Genomic DNA, 12,009 nt, shown 5'->3' on the forward strand with positions numbered 1-12,009 from the left:
GCAGTTTTGTTATAATACTTGGATTTATCCTGCTTGGAGTTCTCTGAGCTTCTTGAATCTTTAGTTTTATGGCTTTTGCCATATTTGAGACCATCTCGACCATTATTTCTCCAGACATCTTTTCTTTTATAGAATTTCCTCTGGGTCTCCGATGACATGAATAGTGTATCCTTAGCTGGCTCATAGCCTCAGAAGCTCTTTTAATTTTTTTTTCAATCATTTTTTTCTCTTTGTTGTTCAGACTGGATAATTTCTCTTTAATTTTCCTCAAGCTTGTTGAATTTTTTCCTTTGCCATCTCCATCCTTTTATTAAGCCTGTTTGGTGAGATTTGGTTTTTGTTACTGTTGCTTTGTGATTTTTGTTTTGGTAGTTGTATATTTCACTTTGAAGATGATTTTTTGTTTCTTCTTTTTTATCTTTTATTCCTTTGATGAGACCTCGTGTCTTTCCAATGACCTAAGTACATTCATCTTTAATTGTTGGAGCATTTATGATGTCTAACAAAGAATTAACTAGATAATTGCAGCATCCACGTCATTTTGCTGTTGACAGCTGTTATTTTTTCCATACAAGTTGATCTTACTTCTAAATCTGTGTGCCAAGTACTTTATTGTACTCTAGAAAGTTTTAATATATTCTGTAACACTCAGGATTGTATTTAAATCCTGTGCAGAATGTTGATCTTTTTGTTTTAGGCAGTTGACCCAATTTAGTTCAGGCAGAAAGTTCCAAGTAACCATCCATGGATATAGTTTTAATGGCAATGCCATTCTGATCTGTTCCAACCGTCTGCCACCTAGTGGGCATGCTGGGACTTGAGTGGTAGTCTGTTTCTCAGTTCAGTTATGCTCTTTAGTGTGCTGTGTAAGATAAATCCATGTATGTGGGCAGCTTGTGAATAAACTGGGAGATCATAACTAACTTTGGGGGGTTGCTCTGCGAAGCTCCTTCCTCTCCATAATTTCTCACCTGCTTTCCAGTTCCTTACAACATCCCTTTTCAGTCCTCTGGGAAGATGAGTTAATACTTACCTGTTCTGCTGTGTGCTTTCTGTGATGGCACCCAAGTCCAGGGACAAGCTGTGGGTACTTACAGAAGCCTCTGAGATCACAGCTCTTACAGACAGAGACGAGTGATCCCTTTGGTGTCTGCCGGCTCTCCAAGGCAACCCCTGCCACTAGCTGAAAATTCCTTTCCTCTGAGTGTGAATGAGAGGACTTCCGGAGGTCTCTCTGTGCCAATCTCCATTTCCAGGTTTCTCTCCAGGCCAAGGTACAAAAGGGAGAAAAACAGTAAACTCACCACTGGTTGTATAGTGCTTCAAATTCTGCTTTTCTCTTCACTACTGAGTCTTCTAATTCATGAACGCTCTATATCTCTCCATTTGTTTAGATATTATTGATATTTAATTTTTCTCAGTGATTTATATTTACATATATTTTACATATTTTGTTACATGTATCACTAAGTACTTAATTTTTGGTACTGTTGTTAATGGTATTTTAAAAATTCATTTTCCATTTGTTTACTGATGATATCTAGAATTAGAAATGCAATTGATTTTCATATACTGAACTTATAATCTTGTGTTAACTTACTAGTGCTAGTAGTTTTTTTGCAGTTTCCTTAGGATTTCCTCTATATATGATCATGTGATCTGTGAATGAAGACAGCTGAGCTTTTTTCTAATTTATATGCTTTATATGTTACTTTATAGCCTTATTGCATTGGCTAGTAATACCAGTAAAATTTTGAGTAGCAGTGGTGAGCATGAGCTGCCACACCTTGTTTTCAATGTTAGGAGAAAAGCATTCAGTCTTTTATCATTTTGTCTGATGTTGGAGGTAGGTTCTTATATAGGTATGCTTTATTAACTAAGCAAGTTCATTTCTGTTTCTAATTTTAGAGTTTTTGCTGTGAGTAAATATCAAGATTTATTAAATTTTCTCTCCCTTTTTTGAAATGATCATATATTCTTTTTTTTTTCTGTTAATATAGTGAAGCACGTTGATTTTTGAGGTTTTAAGCCAACCTTGCAATCCCAGCATAGTCTCACTTGGTTGTGACCTGTTAACCTTCTTCAAATTGCTAGGTTTTAGACAAAGATTTTTACTTTTATGACCATAAGGAATATGGTTTTATGGTTTTCTTGAATTGCCTTTGTTTGGTTTCGGTATCAGGATAATGTTGGCTTCTTTACATGTATTAGTAAGTGTCCCCTCCTCCTCTGTTTCCTGATGGAATTTAGGTAGAAGTGACATGACTTCTTCCTTAAATATTTCATGAAATTCACCTGTAAAGTTGTAAGGGTCTGTAGTTTTCTTTGTGAGAAAATGTTAGTTTATGAATTCAACTCATTTCTTTATTTTTTTCTTTCTTATTTATTTATTTGAAAGGCAGAATTAGAGAGCAAGAGACAGAAAGGTCTTCCATCTGCTGGTTCAGTCCGCAGGTGCCACAATGGCTGGAGCGGATCCTGGCTGAAACCAGGAGTCTGGAACTCCATCTGAGTCTCCATGTGGGTTCAGGGGCCCAAACACTTGGCCCCTCCTCCACTGCTCTCCCAGGCCATTAGCAGGGAGGAGAATCAGAAGAGGAGTAGTGAGAATGAGAACCAACTCTCTGATACAGGATGCTGGTGTCACCAGTGGCAACTCGTCCCCCTATGCCACAATGCTGCCCCCATGAATGCAATTTTTAAACAGATATAGAGTGAATCAGCATTTCAGTTTTGTTTTGTTTCCATTTTGGAAGTTTTTTTTCTTCAAGGAATTTGTCTGCTTTATCTAAGTTACTGTGAATAATGGGGCAGGTGTTTGGCCTAGCAGGTAAGATGCTCATGTCACATGTGATAGTGTCTCGGTTTGATTCCTAGCTCCAGCTCCCAATTCTAGCTTCCTGCCAGTGCAGATCCTGGGAGGCAGCAGGTGTTGACTCAAGTAGCTGTCTCCTGCAACCCTGTTGAAAACCTGGATTGGTTTCACAGCTCCTGGCATTGGCCTTAAGCCTAGACCCAGGTGGTGTTGGCATCTGAGAAGTGAACCAGTGGATGAGGGCTCCCTGTCAGTCTTTGTGTGTGTGTGTCTCTCTTTGTCTATATCTCTGACTCTCAAATAAATAAATAAAAATATGTATCATTATTGTTGATATAGTGTTATTTATATTATCTTATTATCCACTTACTGCTATTTTAATGTCAGTAGACTTTGTGTTGATTTCCTGTGTTTGTTTTTTCATATTGCTCATCAGTGCTTTCTTTCCTGTCTTGCTACAAGTTTATCAGTCTTACTGATATTCCAAAGAGCCAGCTTTTCTCTATTGTTTTTAGTTTCTATATTTTATGGGTTCTACTTTTATCTTTATTATTTCCTTCCTTCCTTCTTTCTTGGGTTTAATTTGTTCTTTTTCCTGTCTTTTTAAGATGGGAGCTCTGATCATTGATTTTAAAAGTTTTCTCTTTCTCTTAAAAGCATTTAAACTTCTAAAACCTAAGTGGTACATTTTAACATCTGTGAAATCAAGAAGTGTCTTACACTCAGTAAAATCATACAGTTGTACTTGTCATTACACACAGCAAAGATGCATCTGACATCGTTGGTGTCCTAGATTCAGTGACACGCCGTATAGTTCAATTCCTTTGCACTTTGCTGATCTACTAATTAATTAGTGAAGGTCCTGACACAATGATGCCTAGTGAATCATGACTGCTTTCTTCTTGCCGTGTGGCTACTGTGTACATTTTGTTGCTATGACTATTAGTCTTGTTTCATGGTAAACAGCATCCTCAAAATTGAAGGCCCCTTGAGAGCTGTCTTACGATCTCCCAGAATATCTAGTGGTATGCTCGGTCTACATGATGCTTGTGAGTTAAATAGAATAAAGATGGGAAAACTCAATTGTAGGGTATGCCATTAAACAGAACCCCAAACTGAACCCACTGAGCCCATAGTTAAGATATATATATATATATATATGTATATATATAACATATATATATAGTTGCCACTACATATGTGGCATTGGTTATCTCTCATGTTCACTGAATTTGCAGTGCGCAGTGATGTACTTTTCAACTTAAAACAGACTTTTGATTTTTCTTTTTCTCTTTTTCTATCAATTTTTGTGTTTTATTTACTTTCTTTTAAAATATTTTATTTATTTATTTGAAAATCAGAGCCACACAGAGAGAGAAGGAGAGAGAGGTCTTCCATCCTCTGGGTCACTCCCCAGTTGGCCGCAATGGCCGGAGCTATGCCGATCTGAAGCCAGGAGCCAGGAGCTTCCTCTGGGTCTTCCCATGTGGGTGCAGGGACCCAAGGACTTGGGCCATCCTCCACTGCTTTCTCAGGCCATAGCAGAGATCTGGATCAGAAGTGGAGCAGCCAGGTCTCGAACCGGCGCCCATATGGGATGCCAGCACTGAAGGTGGCAGCCTTACCTGCTAAGCTACAGCACTGGCCCCATGTTTTATTTGCTTTCTTGTTTGCTTGGATTTTTTAAAAAAAATTTTGTTTATTTATTTATTTGAGAGGTAGAGTTACACACAGAGAGAGGGAAAGACAGAGAGATAGGTCTTCCATGCACTAGCTCATTCCCCAAGTGACCTCAACAGCCAGAGCTGGGCCGATCCAAAGCCAGGAGCCAGGAGCTTCCTCCAGGTCTCCAATGCTGATGCAGGGGCCCAAGGACTTGGGCTTTCTTTTACTGCTTTCCCAGGCCATAAGCAGAAAGCTGGGTGGGAAGAAGGAGCAGCTGGGACTCGAACAGGTGCCAATATGAGGTGCCAGCACTTCAGGCAGAGTATTAGCCCACCATGCCCCAGGAACTGGCCCTGCTTGTTTGCTTGGACAGAGGTTACCCCCAAGTATGTTTCCTACTCTGAAGTGCAAGTACTTGCACTATACTCTTCCTTCTTTCCTTTGCCCATTTCCTTATTCATCTTATCCAATATGTGTTTCCTTGAGAAACTTCATCTGTGGGGTTTTATTTTCTTTAACTGAATGAAATAGAGCATAAAACTGATTTCTTCTCATCCCTTTGGCTCCTGCTGCCCCGTTGTATTCCCATGCTTGGAGGACTCCCCAGCCAGGCGATGTTCCAGCCCAGAATCATGTAAGGCATTAATCCTGTCAAGGCTACCCTGGCTTCTCCAGCCTGACCAGCTCAGCAGAGAAAGGTTTTTTTTGTTGTTGTTGTTGTTGTTTGTTATTTGCTTTTCCTCCTCCCAGAGGAGTTGCATCACTTATAGGCTTCACTCAGACACAGACTTTAGAACCCACCTTCAGGGGCAAACATGACTGTCTTGTGCTCTTACCTACCTGGTGGCCCTGCCCAAGGAGAAGAGCACGGGTCCCTGCTCGCGTGGAAGCAACCCTCCTCCTTCCCTGCGCAGACAGCCCCAAGTGCCCGTGGACACGCTCCGTGATACTGGAAGTCAGCGCATGTGTGCATCTGTTAGAGTGCTTTCAGCGTGGGGTAGCAGTGCTCAGTTAAAGAAGACCTAAACACCGAGGAGCTGTCTCAGTTAATGAGAAACCCAAAGTTGGGTGGTCCTAGGATTAGTAGGAGGGGGGTCTAATGACTTCAGGCTTCTGATCTGCTCCCTCCAGTTTGAGTATGGCTGCACCTCCCAAAGCATCAAGCCCTGAAACTAGATCCAGCCTGAAGCTGGATGTGGAAGGCTGTGTCCCATCACTCTGTAGCTGCATGAACACTGGAGAAGCAAGGATTTAGAATATTCAGACTCCTGTGGGCAGGAGGCCAGACAGCAAGCAAGGAGAGGGTGGACATGGGTGTTGGGCGGGAGATCAGCAGTATCTGCATGTGTTTAAATGGGCGCAGATATGTGTAAAAGAGAGACAAAAATGGAGGTAGACTTTTTGTGTGGATGAAGACCCTTTGTTCTACCTGAGTTAGTACACTGACTCATAGCAGAACTTGAGTTGACCTTACTACGGTGGAGTGTGGTGATAGTACTTGGGTAACACTGTGTCTGATTCCTGTGACACAATCACAACTTTCTATTTGTTTTGGTTGCTTGAGATCTTGATTTCCTGATTTCAGGTTGAGTCCAGAGATCTTCCTGAAACGCCCCGTGGTTGAAGGAAATCGCTGGAGGTTGGACTGTGTTCTGAAACGAAAAGCAGTATGTACCCTCACCTGTGTTGAAAACGGTTTCAGTGTTTGTTGCCTTTGGAATGCCTCTTCTCTTCCATATATGCTTAGAACTTTCGACTTTAGAGTTTGACAAAAAAAAAAAAAAAAAAAACTCTTTTAGAGTTTACATTATTGTTTTCCAGCTCATTTGGTTCTGTGTTTTTTTCCTATTACTTTTGAATATATAAACATTTTAGCCTAATTAACAACATGGATGACATTAGCAACCTAATTTTTATTTTTTTAGGCAACTGATTTTATCAGCAAGAAAAGGCAAGACAATTTCATCACTGGATGATGAATGAGAAAATGAAACATACTATTTCATTTTATGGATTATTCTGTCAATTCAAGCTAAAGCTAAAGTCGTAGGGGAATAGTTTTGGTCAGTTTGAGCCAAGCTGGTGCAGAACATCAAAGGTGGAGGACAGTAAGAATTGGTGGTGTTTGGTCCCAGTACGGGAATGTTCATGGTAATGATATAAAACATTTCAAACATACAGACTTAGTGAGCATTGAATGTGCCTTTGTTTTGTTAGAAGATGTAACTGAAGCAGTACAGGCTTACCAACGACAGCATTCATATTACCTGTGAATTTCTTTGGGCTGTGGGCCTTCAACCATCAGTTCTGAATAAATTAGAATAGATCTGGATTTATTTTTAATCAAAATTAGAGTGCACCAGTCCTTTTGCTGTCATTTGAAACTATCTTCCCCATTTTTTTAATTCTGTCACTAAACATCCTTGCAGAATGTGTAGATCCAAAGTAATTGGGAGCAGCAGTTTTCTATTTCTTGTACCCTTTGCTTGTTTCTTCTTCCCTAGCCTCTGCATTTTTTTCCTTCTTTTCTCTCTTATTTCTCCCATTTCTTGCAGTGTCTTTTCTTCATGTGTTTACAGTAAGATGTCAAGATATCCACAGTGAGACCTCACTGCCCATACTGATGGCAAGAAGTTGCTATCTTTGTTTCAGATACAAGTCCCGCCAAATGGCATCACTTTCATGGATAGTATAATTCATTGTATCAACAGAACTGGAAACTCTCCTGTTGAAAAGCATTATTCACATAGTTGTTAATAATTCAGTACAACTTACTGAGTGTCACCTGTGAGACAGGTACCAGCAACACCACAGGGAGTGGATTCCAGCCGTGCCCCGTGGGGCTTGCCCCAGGAATCCTGTACTGCACTCAGTCCTAGCTTTACCCAACTTCTTCCTGTTGAATGGGCTACAGCTTGTTCCATGTTTGTCTGTGAAATGGCACCTTTCCCAATTCCATTCAAGTTTCACTTAGTTTTGCAGCCTTGCCTAGCAATCTTCACACATGCTAGTAAACTCTCTCCTCAGAGTTTTTTATCCCACACTTCACTGTTTTGAGTTTCAATTGTTATGTATTTGTTAAATACCTTCCATGTGCAGGAAGCTTGGCTAATCACATGGGAATGGGCATGGGTAAGAGCTATGATTCCTGAGCTGAAGGAGCTTAAAAATCTATACACCTAACCACTGGGTACAGTGGCAGGGCCCAGACTCAAAGGCAACAGAGAGAGCACTGGGCAGATCTGTTCAGGATGTAAGGTACTTGGAAGAGGCACATGTTTTTGATAAGGAAAGGAGGAGTTTCTAGATGTGGTACATGTTGTAAGGAAACAAGGATGCCAAAGGCTTCGTCAGTCATAGTCAGCGGGCAAGGTTGAGTGCCCGAGTGAGCACAGGTAGGACTGGGCTCAGGCCGGAGCAGCTGGCGGCAGTCAGGGTGTGGAGATCTGAGTCGAGCCAGTGGTTTGGACTTCCTGGGAGACAGGGAAGCACTGTGGACGTGCAGTAGAGGAGGATTTGTCTGAGGTAGAGTAGTGTGTGGGAGAGAGTGGGGAGCACTCAGATTCAGAAGGCCCCTTTTTTAAATCATTTGAGTGTGAGGTGTCCACAGGACACGTAAGTTGACCCGAGGAAGCTAGGAAATGCCTCAAGAGGGAGATCCCACAGACCTGGCCCTCCTATTCTTGTTAGTCGACATGTGTTAGTCTACTACTGTTAGTGTGCCTGTCCACTTCCTTTTATGTGGCTAGCCTGGTTTTTCTTTGTATGGCAAGTGAACCCTGGTGAGGTCTCTGGTGAACACCGTGGCCCAGTAAGCATCATTGCTTGGTCATGGTACTGTGTTTCCATTGCATCCAACTGTTGCAGCTTCGAATCTTACAATTTGGGGTAATTATTTTTTTTAATTTCCTAAGGAAACAGTAATACTAGTGAAGATTAATTTCTAGTGGTAGACTTAGAAAAATGCTCTTTCTTAATCTCACTATAGCATATTCTTTCTTTGGTCATAAATTTTTAACACTCAGATCATTACAATTTGACATTTCATTGCACATAAACACTGCTTCACATAAATAATTTAGTTTCTGAAAGCCACATACCAGCTTCACAAATTATAGGGTTGAAACATAATATTTATTTTTGCATTAATGGGTCTCAGAGGTCTGCAAGTTTGATTAAAATGAATGTTTTTTTCTCTATCTGTGCAGATTTTTAAAGAGTAATTTACAAAGGATCTCTATCTCATAGCCAACAGATTGGCAAACATCTCTTATAATGGCTGTTTCTTAGGGAAAAAAAGAAGCTGTGTTGCTTTCCCGGCAGTAACTAAATTGGAATTCTCTTGTGCCTGTGCCCTGCTGATATGGGAGGTCACCATTTAAAGTAGTTTAAGCTGGTCTTGGGAGGCGCATGGTTTATAATTCAAAGAAAGCAGCATCCAGGGCATTTCCACAGTTTTGCACTTACTCCACTAACAGGTGAGACAAGCTAAATTCTAGTGAGGGTACCACATCCCTGCACCCCAACTGTGTATGTTTCAACCTTAGAAATGTGAGCATGGAGGCATCTGCAAGTGGAGCAGCCTGAAGACTTGCAGGAAACGGTTGAGGTTCTGAGAGGCATTTGCTTCCAGGTGGATTTATATTCTGTCTTAGATCACAAGGAACCTTCTAGAGTTGTAGTCCAGGGACCCATAAAAGGGAAAGGCGTCCAGAGTTGGGAAATGAGACGTCACATCTCTGCACAGGAAACCAAGTGGAATCTTATCAGTGGTGGGCCAGCACGGCTTGTGGGGAAACAAGAGATTCTGTAACCTTCAGCACTGTGCTTTAAAACAAAATTGGTTGAGAGAGAGAGAGAGAGAGAGAGAGAGAACATTTCTATTCTTATAGTCCAGTGCTACTTGCTTTTAAGTGGGGAGGATAAAATTACTTTTTATTCTTTACTTTTCATTTGCCTAATATATTGAGCCCCCTGGGAAGTCCTTGGCAAGTGATAATCTTGGGATGGAGGAGTGTGTAAGCTAAGCTGTTTTCAAGCAGTGGACAAACTTGGCTGCATATAGAAAATATTTTTGACCATACTGCTTGAACAATCAGAAAAATCTAGATAAGAATCACATTCTCTTTGATGTTTGCTATAAAAATTCTTATTTTTTTCCTTGTTTTCACGTGCATTTAGTGTATCTAAAGCTCGTAAGAATTCTTACTGTTCTCTTGTAAAAATTCTTACTGTTTATTATGTCTGCTGTACTTGATGAGAAACTAACTAGGACAGAAGACGGAACTTTCCTCTGTTGAAACTTGTCTCATGGAGTTTATCCTGTGGGACGTGAGTTGGGCGAGTTAAGCAGAGCTGGGAAACATGGCAGTTGCACAGTCAGCTTGAGGACATGCGTCTTCCTACTTCTCCTATTAGAACTTTCCTTGCCTTTCTCTAAGCAAAAATTAATTTCCCCTCTGGTCCCTCAAAGGTGTTAATAAGACATGGGTGTTTCCAAAATGCACTTTGTAAGTTGCAGACCTAACACCAGGCCTTGTTTCCTAAACAAGGCTTCCCTTTTGGAGAAATGTTTCCCGCAGAGTATGAATCTGCACTTTTACAGTGAAGCAGGTGTCTTTGTTCCTAAAGAACACATTTCCTTTGCCCTTTAATGGTTATGATAGTATTGTGATCTCAGAAACAAAATGTATCATGGAAATCTTGCTGCTAATTACCTGTTTATTGTGGCTGTAGGTAGAAGTATGTAATTGTAAACCACATTTAAAAAATGAACTCTTTATGTTTAATTACCTCCTTATTAGTCATTTGTATTTCAGCCAAGAAGACTTCAAGCTTTCTACCCAATTTCCTTTGGAGCTCATTTATTTCAATGAAAATGTCAGGTGTTAATACATGGAAGATAATAATGTAATCCATTAATGTTAATATCTCTACTATTTAAAACCTCCATTAGTTATTCCGGTAAATGGAAAGTTGTGGGGTTCAGGCCAAGTTCTTAATTTGCAACTACTGCCCTTCATGAGTAATAATCTTATAAGCCTAAGAAGCAGAATTTCATCCATTTAAAACAAATGAGCCGTGATGAAAGATGTCAGGTGTAACGTTCTATAATTTAGGTTGAAATTTAGGGTTTTAAGCTTTGTATTACATCTTCAGTGAGAGGTTATATTTTCAGAACCATTATCCAGTGCTGAATCTTAGTTTTTGAATAGCAAAATATACCTGAGCAGTAGAAGAGAATAATAAAATCTTCTGACTTTGCCGAAGAGCCCTTATTCCCCGGTTCATTGCATAGCACTCACTGGCCAGACCATTTGAAATTAATCTGTTCACTTCACTTTTTTGCTTGCATTTGCTCTTCTGTATTTCTTTGCTCAAATATGTACTTATGCACTTGATTGTAATTAGCAGTTTCATGATTACAGTAAGTAATAAGTGAGTTCCAGAGGTTAGCTGTAGAACTAGAATGACATGTATAATCTTTTTGATCCTGAATTTTTTAGAGCAAGAGTGGGTCATCTCCACATACCCAAATTTCCTGAGTGCACAGCAACATGTAAATACAGGAAGTGGGGGTAAATAAGACAGACTGCAGTGGGAAATATATTCTGAGCTGAAATTACCTTGGAGTGGAGAGGGAATTCAGAGGAGTGTGTAGGGAGAAGAGGAGGAACGTTCAGTTCCCACAGCAATTTAGCCAAGGTGAAAAGCTTGTGGCCAACCAGAACTAAAATAAAAATACTAGTGCTTTTCTATATTTGCAGAGTCTTTTTGATTCTTAACATCGTTATTTGTATAGCATTCAAAGCTTTTCAAGCATTTCAATTTAGTTTGACCCACTTAAATGAGTCATAGTACTTTTGTCTATTTTCTTTTAGGCCCAGAGTCAATGTTAATTTATGTGTCCACTTGATATTAAACCCTTACTAAAACTTGGTGATTTTTGAATTTTAGAGAAGCTTACTTCTGTTGAAATCCTTTCCGTAGTGAAATACACTAATGATCTAATTATGGGTTAAGAAGATGAACCAATACATTTATCTTTGAAGATTAAGAAATGCTTTTCCCACTTAAGTAATTTTTTTCAATAAAGAAAAAATACTATGAAAAAAATACTTTCTGAAATTTAGCATACTTTATTGCATCAAAAAAATTTGTCACTGTTATTTCAGTTAATTGAGGTATAATGAAAGTAGACCAACCAAAAACTCTAATCCAGTAACATGAATCAGGTCAAAAGTGCCCTTAATGACAGGTGTTTTCAAGTTGTAAGACTGGGTGTTAAGACACCTGTGTCTCAGAGTAGGTGGCTTCAATTCCTGGCTGTAGATCCTGAATCCAGCTTCCTGCTAATGTAGACCCTGGGAGGCAGCAGTGATGGCTCTGGTAATTGGGTGCCACCTTTGTGGAGACCTGAACTGAGCTCCTGGCTCATGGCTTTGGCCCCTTGAGCAGTCCAGCCATTGCAGGCGTTTGGGAAGTGAACTAGCACATGGGGGCTCACTATCTGTCCCTTTCTCTCTGTA

At 40.1% G+C, this 12,009-nt stretch overlaps 1 protein-coding gene across 3 annotated transcripts in view; it reads left to right on the top strand.

Annotated features, from left to right (window-relative positions):
- The window catches only part of PLD1 (phospholipase D1), a 237,617-nt gene that overhangs the window by 124,331 nt on the left and 101,277 nt on the right, over positions 1-12,009 (top strand). For all 3 annotated transcript variants that reach the window (XM_062211829.1, XM_062211841.1, XM_062211835.1), the window contains one exon: positions 6,066-6,147. In XM_062211829.1, the coding sequence (XP_062067813.1) occupies positions 6,066-6,147 (82 nt within the window). The remainder of the gene's footprint in view (positions 1-6,065; positions 6,148-12,009) is intronic.

This window comes from Lepus europaeus, chromosome 2 (genome assembly GCF_033115175.1).
Source record: "Lepus europaeus isolate LE1 chromosome 2, mLepTim1.pri, whole genome shotgun sequence".
NCBI classification, from domain to species: Eukaryota; Metazoa; Chordata; class Mammalia; order Lagomorpha; family Leporidae; genus Lepus; species Lepus europaeus.